This window comes from Papaver somniferum, chromosome 11 (assembly GCF_003573695.1).
Source record: "Papaver somniferum cultivar HN1 chromosome 11, ASM357369v1, whole genome shotgun sequence".
Taxonomy (NCBI): domain Eukaryota; kingdom Viridiplantae; phylum Streptophyta; class Magnoliopsida; order Ranunculales; family Papaveraceae; genus Papaver; species Papaver somniferum.
This window is the reverse complement of record NC_039368.1, coordinates 7963973-7984717: the sequence shown is the minus strand read 5'-3', so window position 1 is coordinate 7984717 and position 20745 is coordinate 7963973. Positions and strand designations below refer to the sequence as shown.

The 20745-nt window shown below is 34.4% G+C and overlaps 1 protein-coding gene across 1 annotated transcript; it reads right to left on the bottom strand.

Annotated features, from left to right (window-relative positions):
* Window positions 1–4900: 4900 nt before the first annotated feature.
* Window positions 4901–5667, bottom strand: LOC113324038. Its single transcript, XM_026572376.1, has 2 exons — window positions 5188–5667; window positions 4901–5026 (listed from the first exon to the last, which is right to left on the bottom strand). Exons 1-2 carry the CDS (start codon window positions 5665–5667, stop codon window positions 4901–4903), a joined length of 606 nt encoding a protein of 201 aa, XP_026428161.1.
* Between the last annotated feature and the right edge of the window lie 15078 nt (window positions 5668–20745).

Below are 20745 nucleotides of genomic sequence, written 5' to 3'. Positions count from 1 at the left end.
ACCCTCCATTAGGGAGCTGAATTGTGTCAAAAGACGTAAATTTCATGAGACTTTTTACTCACGGAAGTATTAAGACTTGTCATATTTATGCGATAAAAACCGAAGAGGTAATAATACGAGATCAATGGGTCGATACACCATAGTGTAAAGACTACCTACGATCTCGTTGCTCAGAAATATAGCAATATAAGACCTTTACATAGGAAGGAAAAATAAGACCTAAGAGAAAAAATTATTGAAGCTAATCCGATAATGTTCGCACAAGAAGTTGATAAATGATATAAATCATACTTGGCCTATCATGATGCGTCAATTAACAAGAGGCAAGAATGGGAATGCGAAGGAAATGTTAATTGCCCCATTTAATAGTCTTATATACATGCGAGAAATAATATTTTCAGCATGAACACGAAGAAAAGAAGATTTTCATTAAAATGATGAAAGTTAATATCTTCAAGATATACAAAAAGAAAGAAGAATTTACAACAAATGAATTTGTAACAAGAAAAAAATGAATGATTAATCTTCATTTTCTTCATCTTCTCGCTCAGCATCAAAATCACTAACTTCTTTTTAAGAATCTTCATCTTCTCCATCACTGATTATAATATCAGGAATAGGTACATTTTCAGGAATCTCTGGAAACTTATACTTCGAGACAGGTATATTATTCACTAGACAGACTCGTTTAACAACAGCTATACGAGCGCGATTAGCGTCATTGCTGTTGTTTGAAACCATACGGGTCCAGTTTTCCTTCAATTGTTGGTACCTGAAGTTGCAATTAGAAGATTCTTCTTCTTTAGCAGTTAAGCGAGTTTCTAAATCTCTAATTCTCTCAAGATAATCCTTCTCCTTCACTGCGAAATATGAGCAAGCAAGTTAAAACGACGTAAGATGTTACTCTTGAAGTATGAACAAGCGTTAAAGAACAACAAATGACCTTCATAATTGGAAACAATGTATGCGACCAATGAGGAATGCTCAGTCTGAAGGCTCACATTTACACCTAAATTATTCCCAGCATCATTCAGAACTCTAGCAGCCCAACTAAATTCAGCTTCACTCTCTATAAATAGTTTAGATCGAATTGAATTTCTTTCTTCAATGAGCGTGTTCCTTTCGCTCAAAGCTGAATCACGTTATTTCTTAACTTCAATAAGTGATTCTTGGAACTTTTCTAGTGATTTCGCACCATTAAGAGTGATCTCATCTTTTTAAGTAATAAGTTTATTCTTCTTCGCTTCCAATACTCGAACTGTTTCTCTACTTTCATAAAGACGATGTTTAAAGCTATTGAATGAGGTTAATGCATTTCTATGGCTTTGCCTAAGGGTAGTGTATTTCAACCTTAATTCTTCCAAGATAAGTTTATCAAATCCTTGAGCGGGATAATTATTTAGGGAAGAATTGAGATGCTCTAAGAGAATTTCAGCAGCAGGGAGATTAGCTGCTTCATCTGAAAGGTTATACAAGTCTGCGAACATAATAAAATAAGAAGTGCGAATTATCGCATGAAAGAAAAAAAATAAAGAAAATGATAATCACATACCAATAAGTTCATTATTTCTTTATCGAGCCTTGCGAATCAATTCAGAATTAGTTGAGTTCTCATCTTTAAGTTTGGCATTCTCATTTTTCAGCTTGAGAAGCTTCCTTTCATAATCCACAGAAATTGCATAAGACAAACGATCTCCCTGCGAGAGTGTAAAAGAAGCATTATAAGTAAAAGGAGGGGATACTAAGTAAAAGTTAAAAATAAAATTGCGAATATTACCATAGAGTTAAATATAAATTGGAGATATGGGTTTATCGCAGAGTCAAGTCCACGAAGAGATGGATCCTCCAAGTTAGGAGTGATACATACATTTGAGACTATTTTAAAGGAAAGATCCAATCCTTCATGATCAATAGTAGTCAGCACATCCCTAGAAAAAAGGTTTGATAATTCTTTCGCATAAGAATCAATTGATGAATCTTCTTCAGGAGCGAGAATGTCATCATTAGTGGATTCCGAACTTGAGGAAGAATCATATCTTTTGCGCTTCTTAGAGAGATCATCTATGGACGAAGTCGTTTTGGATGAAGACTTAGACAAGGTTTTCTTCAGAATGCTATTACCCTTGCCCAAAGTCTTATCACCCAAAGATTTCACCTACGCGAATAACCAAGATAAAAAACAGAGGCAACAATATTGTTAAAATTAAAAAGGATGTTTCTTACTTTCTTAATCTGCGAAGGTGATGCATCATCTGAAATTTTGTCCTTCTTAGCATCCTGCAGAGAAAAATACAGGAAAATAAGAAATTGAAAGAAAGGTTATGCGAAATTGAAAATACTTATGCCAAATTACATACCACTTTCTTTGTCTCACTCTCGGACAATGCGAACTTCCAAGGTTGATAAGAAGAAAGATTATCGGGAAGCGGAAGATCAGAACCATCATCAGCTTTACCAAAAATGTAGGGACATTCTAAAATAGTGGGACAATTAAGACAACTTGAATCATTAGATCTGCGAGCACTGTTATTGGATTTTTCATTCCAGTCATCGTCTCGCATGATTCTTTTATCTTCAGCAATGCCGTCTTTTCTTCTTAAGCGAACGTCCCATTTGGTTAAATTAATTTTCATAAGCCCAACATAATAATGATTGAAGAAATTATCAAGAGTATGTTCAGCGAGATTAATAACTTTATCGCGATACAATTTGTTTCAGACCTCATAAGGGTAAGAAGACTCTAATCCAGCTGTGCGACGAGAATATTCTAATGTTATTCTAATCGCATCACTACTCAGTTGGAATATTCCCCATGCGAATCTCTCATCAGCAAGAATTTTATAGAAAAGAGGAATTTCAGGGTTATAAAGGGGAATTGGAAGAATTTGAAGTTTCCCTAATGAAACAATGACTCTCTGATTACTCCACTGTTCAGAGTTGATCAAATCAAAATTAAGTTTGGAGGAATAATCAGTTGATGGAGGAAGAAGAAGTATATAACCTTTCGAATGAAGTTCTTCCTTAAATTTGGTAAATTTTGTCTCCATCGTTTTACCAGCAGGAGCCATTAAAGAATGGGAATGGAGGTTGTTTGATAAAGAACAATAGAGAGAAGACGAAGAAGAATAAAACAAATAAAAAGAATGAAGAAGAAGATAAAGGAAGATATATAGGAAAAGTATGTCCCATTTTTCAAAAGTTCTTCTCATTAATGCGATAAAAGGAATGGATAGAAACAAGCGGTTAAAAAGACGTGTCAAAAAATGAATGGTTAAAAAGACACACGTAAACAAGGGAAGACGGAATTACGGAAAATTGTCGGCAAAGCAAAATGTAAAAAGACAAGCATATGAGATAATATAGGGTAGGAGTTTCTCATATCCCTCACCCTGTAGAATAAGCGAAATGAGAAGAGGCAGAATGTAGGAGTGAGATATCGCACATGTTAGTAAGTATGCGAAGTGAAGGCTATATAACTTAAACGAGGGAGATCGCACAAAGCAAGGTTGAGATGACGTAATGGATGATGTCAGCAAAGTCACGAGTAAAGTGTGAAGATATGTGCGAGAACGAGTGATTGTACATGAGCGAGTGTAACGCATAGAGATTCCGAAAATAAAGGATCTATTAGCTGTCATCCACTATGTAACGTATTATATAAAGTGGAGAGGTTGTTACTTGGAGAGGGTTCTTTAGGTGAGTGTTAGATAAGAAATCAGGAGAGAGAAAGTAAATCTAGGAGCAAGTAAGATTGTTGTAATACTTGTATCCATTTTGTAAACCGATTTAAGTCTTGATAAATCAATGGAGAGTTTAATAATGATTACCTAATATTGATTATAGTTATAGTGGAGTGTGGTTGTGAGGAAACTTGCAACTACATGCTATGAAAAATAATCCACAAACTGATCAAGATCACCCTAGCATCGAAAGACAGAATGACAAAGAGAAGAAAAAGTATATCAATGACGAAGAAAGGCAAAAAAGACGGCAACCTGTAAACGATATAAAAGAGAGTCTCTAAATGGAACTTTTTGAAGTATGATTGTTGTGATGGATCCTACGGACTTTACATAGTACCGATACTGTCTCACTTTCACCACCTTTGGCCAGACATGTGTGGGGTTTTAATCGAAAAGGCCTCGGCACTATGTAGGGAGATTCCACACCTTATTAGTCTCCACCTAGAACTCCGCATATCCCATGTGGGACCAATCTCATGGGCTTGGGTCGAGCCAAATCCCCAACAATCTCCACCTTGGCGAGATCCAAGATATCTCACCAACTATCGTCGTACGATCACCGTTATGCAACATCTTGAGGTACACCTTGCTCCTTCATGTCCACAACTCCACATTGATTGGCACCACTTAGGTGTACTGCATGCCAACTCAATATACCATACACGATCATCATCCATATACTACCGTCAAACCTGGTTACAGTCAATATGCGCCCTTGAGCCTTGGACGCCACTTCGAGATTGCTCCACCTGAGTTAGAGAGGGAGACGATCTAACTCCACCATGATCCATAGCTTCGTCTTGCCATACTCCACCCGAGTTAAAGTGTTCCCGTACCACCTAACTCCACCTTGCGCGCCTAATCCTTCCTTAGGGTTGACATCCATAACCATTCGATCTCTTAGTAGCCCTAATTCTGATACGATTTGATGGATCCTACGAACATTACATAGTACCTATACTGTCCTCACTTTCACCATCTTTGTCCAGAAAGGTGTGGGGTTTTAATCGAAAAGGACTCGGCACTATGTAGGGAGATTCCACACCTTATTAGTCTCTACCTAGAACTCCGCGTATCCCATGTGGGACAAATCTCATGGGCTTGGGTCGAGCCAAATCCCCAACATGTTGTTTAACCAATAAAAAAGGTTAGAATTTTTATGGAGGCTTCCATGGAAGAGGAAACTTCTTACCATTCTTGTTAACTTCAGACTCATCATTTGGTGTTTCCTTTTCTGTTCCTGAGGTTTCTTGTTCTTTCCTTATTTCTTGAAGCTTTTCTTGCTAGGACCAGTTGAAACAAAGTGTGCGTATTCTTTAATTTCACGTCGCTGCCTTTCCTCTTCTTGCACACAATGAGCGACTAACTTGTTTACATCCTATTTTCTGTTACAAATATTATAGTTGATCTTGAAAGTTTCAAATTGTTTCGGAAGTGAATTTACTGCGAGTTTCACTAGATAATCATCATTTAGGTTCATATCCAGACCTCGTAACCTGTATATTAGATCTTCCATTTGAAGTATGTGATATCGAACACTGCCATCTCCACTATACCTCATTGATGTCAGCTGACTCATATACGCACTAACCATCGACTTTGTCGAACTCATAAATTGTGACTTAATAACATTCAAATGCTCTTTGGCCATGTCTTTCATTGGAATTCCACCTCGAATCGCATCTGGAATCGCACCTCGAGTGATCATAATACTCATTCTGTTTGCCTTTTCCCACTTGTAGAAACTCTGTTTTTCACTTCTATTAAAATTATCTACAGGCTTTTGAGGCATTGGTTCTCTTAAAGCAATATCATACTCCAAGTAACAAATAACTATATCCATATGCGACCTCCATTTGAGATAGTTAGCGCCATTTAGTGGCTCAATACCAGCCAAATAACCTTGAACTTGTGTAGGATTCATTGAAGTAGCTGAAATATGCATGCATAACTTTTTAATTTATTTCCATATGAATGATATGTATGTATATAAACATAAAACATTCTGAAACTTTATATAACAATAAATCAGAATTAACACAATTGTTATTAATACTTCATAATAACTAAATTTTGATTTCAGACTCGATATAACCACAGCTTCACCTTTGGGTAAACTTGTAATATATCAAGTCAAACCAAAACTAGTCTAATCAACTCACACATAGTACTCGACAGGACTTTTAAACCTTTGGGTCGAAAATACCTATCATTTACCGTGTACAAGTAGATTCTCTTGCTACATCACATATGTTACCAGTATGATTAACCTTTGGGTATCATCATGCAGACAACATCTGAAATGCCACTTACGCAATCGTTTCATACCAAAATATGTCGTTTTATCAGCTCCCTAAGCATCACTTTGGCGACACATAGAAATGATAAAAGAACATGAAGACTGCTACAAGGTTCAAGTAATACTTTATGACAGCCTTGTAACAAGATTACAACAAAACATGTATAACCCATGATTTGAATTTAAGTAATCAGTTCAAAATTAGTTGCAAAATATATTATACCTAAAGATCTGATACCAATGTTGGAATATCAGCCAATAATCATGCTTATAAGTCTTTATGAGTTATAAATCATGCTATTCTTCATTCAAGGTTAATATTATAAGATGGTATATTAATTCATGCATCTGGATCATATATTCTACATCTTTGTAACATTAATATGGAAGTAGATAGGAAGTTTAAGTACATACCTTAGATTAGCTCACAACAGTTGAAAGGAAAACTTAGAAATTTCAGTTACTTTCTATCTAGGTAGACACTTCCACTACTATCTTCTCTTGTCCTTTGATGATGGAAAATATTCTTTTAAACAAGAGATAGAATGGAGTCCACCTCATGCTAGAAAAGACATGTGTCATTCAACCTTCCATTAAGAGTTGAAAAACACCCTCACATAGCATTATTATAACTATTATGCCATTCTAAGTAGTCTAAGAGATACTTATCCTTATGTACCCTTAAACTTACATAATCAACATGAACAAACCTTAAACTTCATTGATCAGGATTAGTACTAATCCAGTTTAAAGAAATACAAAACATGTTTTGTTGCTAAACCAACATAGAGACTAACATCTCCCACTTTGGGCAGCAACAAAACCTTTTAAGTTTAAGAAAACTTTACAAAAAACAGACTTGGATTAATGAGGTAGAAAACTGTAAGTGGCCAACCCTTTTTAGAAAATATAATCCTACAATGAGCAACCATTCATGTATAACCTTATCCTCAAGATCAACAATACGCTAGAATTCGACTATGAAGATCCAAACACCATTTAAAAGATACACATGTTGTTTACATAATCAGAAATGTAGACAGACTATTGTTCTTGAGTTAATATTTAGGCATACTTACATAAAGGACAATAACCATTTAATCCTCATAAGGATTCATTTATGCCTTAAAAGGACTTCCTTGTGATCTTAAAAGGATTTTCTAATACCTCTTTCAAGAGACTACAACATTCTTATGATCTCAAAAGAGATCTGCCAACGTATTTTAAGAGACTACCGCACTCTTATGACCTCAAAAGAGATCTGCTAACGTCTTTTAAAAGACTACCGCATTCCTTTTAATCCTGAAAAGATATCTTAGAACTTTATAATGCATCAATTAAGACATTACAGCAAAAAAAATAAATAGCAAGAGCAATCATAACAAAGTATGTTGATATGCAAACTGAGATATTTGATTATTTACAATCAAATCACACATCTATGACATATCAACAACACCTATAGCAGTTACATGCTCTTTAAACGCCTTAGGGTTCAAACCTTTAGTCGTAGGATCTGCAAGCATATTATCAGTCGAAACATAAGAAATATCAATTTCTCGATTCTTGACTTTGCGCTTTACCAAGAAGTATTTAACATATATATGTCGCACTCTTCATGTCCCTTGATTGTCTTTCGCAAAGCTAATTGCAGATTGATTGTCACAATAAAATTTCATAGGTCTAGATATAGAATCTATAACCAAAAGACCTTTCATAAAATTTCTCAGCCAAACTGCATGAGTTGTTGCTTCGTAGCAAGCAATGTATTCTGCCTCCATTGTGGATTGAGCTTCAACAGATTGCTTTACACTTCTCCACGAAATAACACCTTTAGCAAACATAAATACATAATCAGATATAGATTTCAGCTTATCCGAAACCATAAAGTCAGAGTATGAGAAACATTCCACTTCCAATTCATTGGATCTTATGTATACAAGTTGGAAATGTTTTGTTCTTTGCAAATAGCGAAGCACTTTCTTCACTACTTTCCAGTGTAGTTCACCTGGATTTTTCTGGTAGCGTCCCAAAACACCAACGACAAAATTAATATCTGGACGGGTGCAAATCATGGCATACATCAAGCTACCAACAGCTGATGCATACCTTTTAGAGTCTATTCAACTCCTTTCTAAGTCAAATTTAGGACACTGCATGCGGTTGATAATATCACCCTTCACAATAGGTGCTTCACCCGGTGCACAGTTCTGCATCTCAATTCTTTGGAGTATCTTCTTGATGTAGGCTTCTTGAGACAAACCCAATAAACCTCTGTTTCTGTCCCGATGTATCCAAATACCAAGAACATACTAAACTTCTCCCAAATCTTTCATCTCGAAATTGGTTGAGAGAAAATTTCTAGTGTCATGAATCATATTAATGTTGTTACTAGCAAGTAGAATATCATCAACGTACAATACTAGGATGATAAACTTGCTCCTACTAGTTTTCATATATATGCATCTATCGACTTCATTTTCAATGAAACTGTAAGATGACACTACTTGATAAAACTTCATATACCATTTCCTAGAAACTTGTTTCAGCCCATATAGAAATTTCTTCAAGCAACAGACTTTTCCCTCTTGATCTTTAGATGTTAAACCTTACGGTGGTACCATATAAATCTTCTTATCTAGATCAACATTCAAAAGAGTTGTTTTCACATTCATTTGAAACAATTCTAGATCGAAATGAGCTACCATTTCCATGATGTCTCTAAATGAATCTTTCTTGGAAACAGGAGAAAAGGTTTCTTCATAATCAACACCTGGTTCTTGAGTAAACCCCTTCGCAACAAGTCTCGCCTTGAATCTTTCGATACTACCATCAGCATTGTGTTTGATTTTGAAAATACATTTACATCCAACTGTTGTTGCACATTCTGGCAGATCCACCATATCCCATACTCCATTCTAGTCCATTGATTCTAATTCCTCATCTATGGAAGGAAGACAAAAATGAGAATTCTTTCCATTCACTGCCTGTGAATATGTCAATGGATCTTCCATATCGTCAATAACTCCATCTGATTCCACCATGAATGTACTAAAACCAGGCTTGAAGACTGTTTTTCTTGGTCTAGCAGATCTGTGCAAAACTATTTCTTCTTTTTCGACGGCTTTAGATGATTCTGGAATGTCAATTGTTGATTCTTTATGAACTTCGGTTCCATCCAGATCTGTAGGATCCTCTTATTCAAATATTATTTGTCGAGATTCACTCCCACTGATCTGATCATTCTCTAGAAACTTAGCATGGTTAGTTTCAGCAATTTCGAAAGGCTTAGACGGACAGTAAAATCTGTAACCCTTCGATCTGTTCGGGTAACCAACAAAGAAACAACTCGTAGTGCGAGAATCAAGTGATTTTTCTGAAGGATTAAATAGCCTAGCTTCCGCTGCACAACCCCAAACATGAAAATGATTTAGACTCGGTTTCCTACCTGTCCAAAGCCCATAGGAAGTCTTCGTAACTGCTTTACTAGGTACACGATTTAAAATGTACACTGTTTTTTTAGAGCTTCTCCCCAAAATGATTCATGTAATGTAGAATTACTCATCATAATGCGAACCATATCTTTGTAAGTTCTGTTACGTCTTTCAGCAACTCCATTTTTCTCCGGTGATACGGGAGTAGTAAACTGAGCCACAATACCTTGTTCTCGCAAAAATCCAATCATCTTTCCATGAGGCTCACCATGAGAATCATCTTTCCTATAATATTCTCCTCCCCTGTCAGATCTCAACACTTTGATTTTCTTCTCAAGTTGGTTTTCAACTTCTGTCTTGTAAGTTTGGAAAACTTCCAAAGTATATGATCTTTCACGAATAAGATAAGCATAAGCACAATGAGAATAATGATCTATAAACGTAATGAAATATCTCTGACCACCTCTAGAAGCAATTGTAAAAGGACTACATATATCAGTATGCACAATTTCAAGTAACCCTTGACTTCTAATAGTTGTTTTCTTTCTAGATTTAGCAAACTTCCCTTTAATGCAGGCTACACAAGTGCTGAAATATGAAAAATCCAGTTGTGGTAACATATTTTCCCTTATAAGCATTTTCATTCGATCTTTAGATATGTGTCCTAGACGTTGATCCCACAACATTGAAGAATTTTCTGTGTCTAAACTTCTTTTGATACCTTTAGTTGTATCAACATTTATACAAGATACTGAATTCATAGAATTTAGATCAACATTCAACTTGTATAGATTATCAACATTCTGCCCATAACCAACTAGTTGTGGTTTAAAATACATCTTAAAACAGCCACCACCGATAGAAAACGAAAACCCTTAGTATCAAGTCTACCAACTGAAACTAAACATCTTCTTACAGTAGGTACATAAAATACATCAAAAAGATCCGAAAAATTCCCGGAATCCAGAGTTAGTCGCACATTTCCAATAACTTTAACTTCCACTCCTTGAGCATTTGGCATATATAGACACCGCTCTTCCTTACTTAGTTTCCACTGGCTTGTGAATGCCTGCAAGGAATTTTCAATATAAATGGTTGCTGCAGTGTCTAAACACCAAGTATTCAAAGGAGTATCAACAAGATTAATTTAAAATCACATCATATGGAAATCAATACCTTTCTTTTTCAGCCAATTCTTATACTTAAAGCAGGCCTTCTTCATATGGGCATTCTTCTTACAGAAATAACATTTAAATGGAAACTTCTTACCATTCTTGTTAACTTCAGACTCATCATTTGGTGTTTCCTTTTTCTGTTCATGAGGTTTCTTGTTCTTTCCTGATTTCTTGAAGCTTTTCTTACTAGGACCAGCTGAAACAAAGTGTGCGTATTCTTTAGTTTCACGTCGCTGCCTTTCCTCTTCTTGCAGACAATGAGAGATTAACTCGTTTACATCCCATTTTCTGTCACAAATATTATAGTTGATCTTGAAAGTCTCAAATTATTTTGGAAGTGAATTTACTGCGAGTTGCACTAGATAATCATCATTTAGGTTCGTATCCAGACCTTGTAACCTGTATACTAGATCTTCCATTTGAAATATGTGATCTCGAACACTGCCATCTCCAATATACCTCATTGATGTCATCTGACTCATATGAGCACCAACCATACACTTTGGTTAACTCATAAATTGTGACTTAATAACATCCAACTGCTCTTTGGCCGTATCTTTCATTGGAATTCCACTCTGAATCGCATCTGGGATCGTACCTTGAATGATCATAATACTCATTCTGTTTGCCTTTTCCCACTTGTAGAAATTCTGTTTTTCACTTCTATTAGAATTATCTACAGGCTTTTGAGGCATTGGTTCTCTTAAAGAAATATCATACTCCAAGTAACCAAGAACTTTATCCAGATACGACCTCCATTTGAGATAGTTAGAACCAGTTAGTGGCTCGATACCAGCCAAATAACCTTGAACTTTTGTAGGATTCATTGAAGTAGCTGAAATATGCATGCCTAACCTTTTAATTTATTTCCATATGAATGATATGCATGTATATAAACATAAAACAATCTGAAACTTTATATAACAATAAATCAAAATTAACACAATTGTTATTAATACTTCATAACAACTAAATTCTGATTTCAGACTCGATATAACCACAGCTTTACCTTTGGGTAAACTTGTAATATATCAAGTCAAACAAAAACAAGTCTAATCAACTCACACATAGTACTCGACAGCACTTTTAAACCTTTGGGTCGAAAAGACCTATCATTTACCATGTACAAGTAGATTCTCTTGCTCCATCACATATGTTACCATTATGATTAACCTTTGGGTATCATCATACAGACAACATCTGTAATGCCACTTACGCAGTCGTTTCATACCAAAATATGACGTTTTATCAGATCCCTAAGTATCACTTTGGCGACACATAGAAACAATAAAAGAACATGAAAACTGCAACAAGGTTCAAGTAATACTTTATGACAGTCTTGTAACAAGATTACATCAAAACATGTATAACCCATGATTTGAATTTAAGTAATCGTTTCAAAACTAGTTGCAGAATATATTATACCTAAAGCTCTGATACCAATGTTGGAATATCAACCTATAATCATGCTTCTAAGTCTTTATTAGCTATAAAAATCATGTTATTCTTCATTCAAGGTTAATATTATAAGTTGGTGTATTAATTGATGCATCTGGATCATGTATTCTACATCTATGTAACATTAAGATGGAAGTGGATAGGAAGTTTAAGTACATACCTTAGATTAGCTCACAATAGTTGAAAGGAAAACCTAGAAATTTCAGTTGCTTTCTATCTAGGTATACACTTCCACTACTATCTTCTCTTGTACTTTGATGATTGAAAACATTTCTTTTAAACAAGAGCTAGAATGGGTCCACCTCATGCTAGAAAAGACATGTGTCATTCAACCTTCCATCAAGAGTTGAAAAACAACCTCATATAGCATTATTATAACTAGTATGCCATTCTAAGTAGTCTAAGAGATACTTATCATTATGTACACTTAAACTTACATAATCAATATAAACAAAACTTAACCTTCATTGATTAGGATTAGTACTAATCCAGTTTAAAGAAATATAAAACACGTTTTGTTGCTAAACCAACATAGAGACTAACAAGTATTAGTTAAATTAATTAGTGTTTGGAGTTTGATTATGGTGTTAGGATTAGAGTAGAAATTAATTTCCTCTTTTAAGGTTTGGAGGGAAAGAAGAAGTAGAGGGAAAAAAGAAAAAAATAGGTTTTGTGATTTTCTTAGCAGAAATGAAACTTTATAGTGACGATGAAGACTTTAGTAGTGATGAAGAAGTGGGTGCATCAGATAATCATGATTTCAATCCTACTGAATTGGAAAATTTGTTTAATGAAGAAGAGAATGACAACCAAAGAATGCTTGAGGATATTATTCAAGCACAAGAACAATATATCCGGGAAGAAGAAGGTGATGATGCTTCAAATAAACAGGTATGATCTGTAATGATACACAAACATCTATTTGCATGTCTAGATCTCCCACAAAGGAAAAAAATTCAATTTTTTTTCCAGAATCGGTTTATTCGATATCACCACATAAACTGATTATGGATAAAATCCCCAAATTGGGTATCATAATCGGTTGTTGTTCATCACCATATAATCCGATTGTAGTAATTTTTTGGCGCGATGGGTACGTGACCAAAATTGGTTTTTGCTAGTGATGTGCATAATCTGATTCCTTTTTGTTAATCACCTAAAATACACGAAGTTTATAATCGGTTCATTTACGTGTATATGTAATCCGATTGTGAAGAAGAAAAGTTTCAGGAGAAATGAGGTGCAAAATCAGATTACATGTTATGTAACCTGAACCGATTGTGGGATTTGTGAATTTTTATCCCAAATCATCAAGTACTTAATCAGAATTTATAATTGCTCATATAATCCGATTTCCGACAATCGGACTTTATAATTAGTCATATAATCCGATCTAATCGTTTCTTCCAAATAGAGTCAAGCGAGTACAACACGAGTATCAAGGATACGTGCATGGAAGGGACAAGAAAAACAAATGGGTTCTATGGTGACTCTAAGGGCCACTCTTGGTGATGGAAGTACGCCTAAGGATGAACGAGGTAGACCCCATCGAACGTGTTACACCATATTCGATGAGTATTATCCGAAACTTCCTGAATTCATTAATCCCTATGTGTTATCTACTGACGATGTGGATACGGATGGGAATTGTGGTTACCACGTTGCGTCGGAACAAATAGGTGATATAAGTTTGGAGGACGATGAGAACGTAACCTAATGTCAATATTTTAGAAAGACGATGGCCTTACGCCTACAAGAAGACAAGGAGTTTTACATTTCGATGATGAAAGAAGGATCAAGAAAGGATAGATAAGTGAGATTTGATGAAATGGTTTCCAGTGTTCAAGGGCTAAAGGGGAATGTACCAATTACCCGACCATGCCTCTATGTGGTCATCTTCTTGCAGAAACGTGGAGTTGTGTTGTTCATTTATTTGGTCAGGGAACATATTATACATACGCCCCAAGTACAACATTTGGGATGAATCGCTTAAGGATCGGAGAATTGTTTTGTTCAACTCTAACAACATGCATTATATCGGTCTTAGGATACGTGAAGATTGTCCATTAACACCACTGTGTAGGTTTCATTATGAATCAGATCTCACCAAGAAATTTCTTGAAAAATACGAGCCCAACCTGAAGCGCTGGGAAGAGTTAGTCGAGCCGGATCAAATGAAGGGTCTTCAAGTGTTGGAATGAGTATTTTTCTTTTGTTAATAACTCGAACTATCAGATGTTTATATTTTTTCGCTTTCATATATTTTATGTTGCAAAGTGAACCAAGCTTACTGAATGAAAGTGATTTGTCTTTTTGGGTATGTTGTACCCATGAAATTTGAAACATAATCGGTCTTATAATACGTTTCTAAAGCCCGATTGTGAAGGTAGCTTGCTGCAGCTTTTCCAGAATCGGTTTAAGCTACAACTGTTATAAACCGTTTCTGACTTCAAAGAGAAATCAGTTTACTAATGAACTATTATAAAACGATTATGAACAAACGTTGTCTGGGATTCTTTCAGAATCGGTTTTTATGGACGATAATGTAATCCAATTTTGGGAAGAAAAGTTATAGGAGAACACACAATTTTTAACTCAGTAATCGGATTACATACGGTCCAACATGATCCGATTGTGGGTCATTTCCACTTTTCATAAAATCTTAAAATTGAAACTAGCACGGTTCTATTTTTTAGTGTGAGCTTTAACTATCAATGCTGCTTCGAAATGATAAAAACGCTCTGTTCTCCAAGCGGTATATTCATCTTGTGCCGCGAACCGGTTTCCTCTATGTCTAGCGAGAATCTCGTTGTACTTGATGTATAATTTCCTACCATGATTCGTCCTTGAACAAATGTGGGATGGTTCATAATTATAGCGTGGTTTCTTGCTCGTCTGTTTAACGAAAGGGCCCAACCAACTTGAAGCCAAAATATACTCTCATCTTGTTGTTCTTTGGGAAGATCCTTGACTATGTAATAATTTTTAATCCATTCAGTCTCTTCCTCAACATCATTCACTCTTTCCCTTAGTTGGAATTGCTCTTGACCTCGTTTCTTTGCCTTGAGTTTCTCTTTATATTTTATCGTAGTCGATGACGATGATATGGTTTATTTTGTAGTTATTTGTTTGCTTAACACTTCATTCATTACAATAATATATTTGTTAGGTGATGAAGATTAAGTCGCGTTTGTAGTTGTTTGCTCTCTTCTTTTTCGTATCTCTTCTTCCATTGACGCAATTGATTTGGTTGTTCGCTTGCATCTTCTAAGTATGTGTTCGATTGAATTGGTAGTTGATGATGATGGACTTGACATCTTCAAATGAAAAAAACTAACAATGGAGAAAGATTTCTTTGGATTAGGTAGTGTATGAGAGAGAATAGACTATCCTGTTTATATACAGAAAGTAACAACGGCTATAATTTTAATTTCAAAAAATACTCGTTAACAGTTACAACCGGATTATATATATGCACTAACAATCCGATTCTGTATTTCTCTATAAATTCGAACTTGAATCCAGAATCGGTTAATGAGTGCATTGACAAAAACCGATTATGGTTGATGTTCACCCAAAATCGGGATATGTTGGTGCACAATAAAAACCGATTGCTTGTAACATCAACCATATCGGACTAATATGGTGCACACGTATACCGATTCTGGGTGGATTTTCAGAAAATTTGATAAGTGAATTTCAAAGATTTAGAGGTAAATCATTGTAGAGTACCTCTTAGCAAGAATTGGTTAAAAGAATTTAACTCAATCACTTGAATTGTTCGGTTTTATTTTTTTCTTTTTTTATAAAAACTCAAAAAAGGTCATTAGATTTCAATTGTTGTTTGTGATTGATTAGGTTTTAGTTTTAGTTTTGATTTTGATGGAAATTGGAAAGAATTTGAGTTTTGATTAATGATTTTTTTATTTGTTAATTAAGTGATCGTGATTTTGTATTTGTATTTGTATTAGAATAATTAAAGTTTATTTCAAGGTTAATTTGGTATTTTTACCATCATTTAGACACCCCATATCCTACTCTTTAAATTAGTTGAAGTAATTCACAGGCCCCAATTAAGCGTCATAGGCCTCAATTTAGCCAGGCTGATAATGACTGTTTGAATAAACATGTTTTTTTTCCTTTCTTTTCCTTTTTTTTTAATTTTTTTCCCAAGCAATATTTTTATTTATAAGCACAAGGGTAATATGCCAAAATTTATTACTATGAATTATAAGTAACCCAAATTCCTAAAATTTGAAAAACAAAGCTCATTAATTATAGCAACTCCAAGAAAAGACAGAGAAATTCATACCGGGGTTTTGAATCTCAAGCTTTAAATCAGTTTAATCAAGAGATGGCTTAGCTAGTGTAGAACTGTGCTAGTTGATTGAATCAGCAACAAGAACATCATTAACAACAACTAGCAACCACAATAATATATTATCTCCGTTTATGGAAAAGTGTTACTGTCATTTTTTCATTTTAGTCTAAAAATAAGCCAAATTGAAAAAATGAAAGCAACATTTTTCACAAACGGAGGGAGTATATATTGTTTTGTCAATGTTTTCAAGTTTCGGTAGCATAACACTTTGTTGTACGCTTCCATAATTGCTTGTAACTTTTCAATGCAGTATATAATTAAGGATTTGTACATGTAATTCTAATTTATGGTATCTATTTTTAGTCTTTCTTGGCATCTCATAGGTTAATGACTTTTCTGACCCGGCACAGTTTTGTTTGTAGGCTTATTAAAACCAATTAATGTGTTGAAATTCATAATTAACCTACACGTGCTAATAATCCTGGCTAAATTGGGGTCTATAAGGATTAGTTTGGGCCTATCACTACGTGACAAAAAAGAGATATTTTGAAGTAAAATCAAAAACCCCTTAATCAACTATTTTTTTAATGGCTAATTTACCTCTGATTAATTAGTATTAATTCGATTGATTAGTGGTAAAATATCGTGTTAGATGTGAAATTAACTTGTTAATGAATCATCTGAACATGAATTTTTTTGAAATTTTGAATTTTTTTGAAGAACACTGACTCAGAATCGATATATGTTGCCATTGGTATCAACCGATTGTAACCTCAAAAACATACAAAGATTTTCTGAAACTTGCTTCTACCCAGAATCGGTTTATATGGACATGAAAATCAACCGATTATCCAGAATCGATTTATATGGGCATGAACATAAACCGATTGTGGGTAAATTTTTTCTTTTTTATCTGTGAATTATGTGTTTTTAAACATCAAACAAAATTAAAATTCATTTATACCCGAGTTAAGAATGAGTATGACTTCATACTCAGTTTCAAATCGTTTAAGAAGTTGTACTCGTTTTCAATTCGAGTATAAAGTTATACTCGTTTTCAACTCAAATATAAAGTTATACTCATTTTCAAATTGGTTAAAAGCATATAGAATTATTTTCATTTTCATTTTTAATCGAAATGAAATCTATTATGATTTCATACTCATTTTATGATCGAGTATTAACTAATTTTTTTTTTGGTTAACCAGAATCGATTTACACGATACATATATAAAAATCGATTCCTAACATTGCATAACATGAATCGGTTTTTATATATGTATCGTGTAAACCGATTCTAACAAAAAAAAAACACAGGAAAACAATTATCTCTTCCATACCAGAATTGGGCTATGTGGGCATTAAAGTAGACCGATTCTGGTTCAATTTCCTACGACCAGAATGCCATCCAGGACAATCGGTCTTTGTGGGCATAAACAACAACCATTTCTAAATGAAATCGGTTTACAAGTGCATTGACGTAGACCGATTGTTATATACCCAAAAAACTTTGATTTAAATTTTTTTGGATTGTTTGAGTGATTACATGTTTTTGAAACCTACTCTAGGGGATTGGGTTAATAGAAAAGTACTTGATTCGAGCTAAAACGAAAAATTACCTATTTTAGTGAATTTGGTGATTATCAATAATGTTTTTTTTTGGTTTTGAATTCTTAATTTTAATGGAAATGGAAATGGAAGTGATTTTGATTTGATTTAGTTTTTTTTGTTTTGTTTTTTGTTATTAGGATTAAATGAGGATAAATTGGTAGTATTAAAATTTCTTATAGATGATAAAATGATAGTTTCATCAAACTTAGACACCCTTTATCATTCTCTATGGGGTGGATGAAAAATTCATAGAACCCAATTAATGCTTATAGGCCCCAATTTAGCCAGGCTAATAATCATGTAAGCAAAGATTATTGAATAAGGAACATGTAAGTGGACAAGAAATACATGCACACATTCAGCATGTCCAAAAAGATCAACAACATTTGTTGTGGTGGGAAAAAATTTCCAAGTGTAGTACCAATATTTGTCCGTAAAGTAGCAATGCGTAGTAAAACCAATATCGAGTCCCTTTAAAATAATTTACAAATGGCCCCTCGAAAATAAAAAGCATGTTGACAGTTGAAGCTAGTAACCAACAATTTGACAACTGAAAAATACCGGCAATACATCTTGATCCTTGAGAAAGTCTAGAATGGTTGTCCAATAATTTCAGCCCATTTCTGCATAACAGAAGGTTCTCATACATCCCCAAGCTAAACGAATGCATATAAAAAGAACCAACCAAAAAAGAGCAAACAAAAAGAACCATGATTTTGGGCATACTGAAATCTTATTAGGCATATTGAATAAAGACAAAAAAAGAATGTGAAATAACAAAATAAGAAATCCCCTTAACCAATTTTTTTTAATGGCAAATCTATCCTTTATGTATTAGTGTTAGTAATCTGGATTAGTGATTAAAACTTTTGTTTAGTGATTAAGATAATTTAGAATTATAAAGTTTTGGGTAGATAAAATAATTTGAGGAAAAAAAAATCAAGTTTTTATTGAGAAGGAGAGAAGGAAAAGGAGAAAGTGAGAAAAAAAATTTCTTGATTCAATGGAGGATGAGAAGGGTCATTCTTCATCTAAAAAACCTAGGAAAATACATATCAACTACAACAATGATCCAGAAATGGCTGATTTCTTAGATTATGAGAATGATTTTACACAAACTCAAACTCAAGATGATGATTTTTATGAGCCAAATCCAGATGATGAATACATAGATGAGGAACCCAATGCTTCTAACACACATGTACACTTCTATTTTATGTTTAATCTCACTTTTGTAGCTTGAAATCATCGAAAAATTGTATTTTTCATCATGGTTCGGCGAACCAGGACTATGTTCGGCTTAAAAATATAAGCCGAACCCACTAAATTGATGAACAGTTCGACTAGCTGAATTTGTTAACGTTATATGCCAAACCTTCATTTTCCAACTTCCAACCTATTTGCAAGATCCTAGTTCGGCTTATATTAAAGTCTAATAACAAGTCGAACCTATTCCTGAGAGTTAGGTTCGTTTTTCACTCTAAATATCGTATCAGCCGAACTATATATTTTTCCAAGTTCGGCTCATATTCAAAAAATCACATCAGCCGAACATGATACTGATTTTCCATGAAACACTTAAATTCATACACATTTAGGGGTTAGGATTTTTATTACATATGTTTTCTATTGTGCAGCCTTTCATAGGATGAACCAAACAATAAAAGTGAAAATTACTAAAAGTGTTAAGAAAGTGAAATCTAATGATGGAGAATACCAAGGTCCATATTAAACTCATTAAAATCAATGAGATCTTATATTCAACTTCAAGAGAATGAAAAGATAAACACAACGCTAAAAGAATGAGGTCATTCCGACATCAGACGAAAAATTTATGGCCAAAACAAGATCGAAAATCTTGAGTGTGCAAAGAGAAGGTTCGGCTGATAACTCAACAACACGTGATAGCCGAACCTAGATCCTGCAAATCAATATTTTTGAAGTGTTTACTGAGAGAGGTTCGGCTTGAAAGTGATCTAATCGAGTCAGCCGAACCTGACAACCACCTGGGTTAAATTTCACTTCTCAGGTTCGGCCGGGAAGGTTTGCAAGGTATTAGCCGAACCTGACACTGTTCTGGGACGTATTTAATACACACTTTGGGTTTCGTCTAAAAATTGACATTTACGGTTTAGCCGAACTGTTCATAGACACTTTCAGGTTGAAATTTCAAGAACAGTTCGGCTCAAAATTCAACTCAATTATCAGCCGAACCCGCTACTGTAACCGTCAAAAACCCTAAGTTTTTAGCAATTTAACCCATTCAATCCATGAAAAATAACAAATAAAAGATTGGGTTTATAGGGAATACCTTCTTATCCTCATTTCAGTATTTGGAGCTTCAAATGGTTGAATTTCGATTCAATTTCTGGTTCAATTATAGTTTTTACACCTTCATCTTCAATTGGTTCATCTTCTTTAATTCATGGATTGGAAGAGGATTTAGAACACCTGACGTTTTCTTTTTTCTTTGTACGATCCATTATATGGTCCAATTTAACCGATTATCGAATTTTCACGAATCGATAATTAATTACGGTGATGAAAAAAAATATGAGAGAAAAGGAAGGTGGTTTAGCTAGAGGAAGAAGAAGAGATTTTTAGGACAATTTATTTTTTGATTTTAGGTTCAAGGGTATATAGGTAATTGAACTACCAAATAGACACCCCTTATAAAGTCACCTAGGATGGGAAAACTATTTGT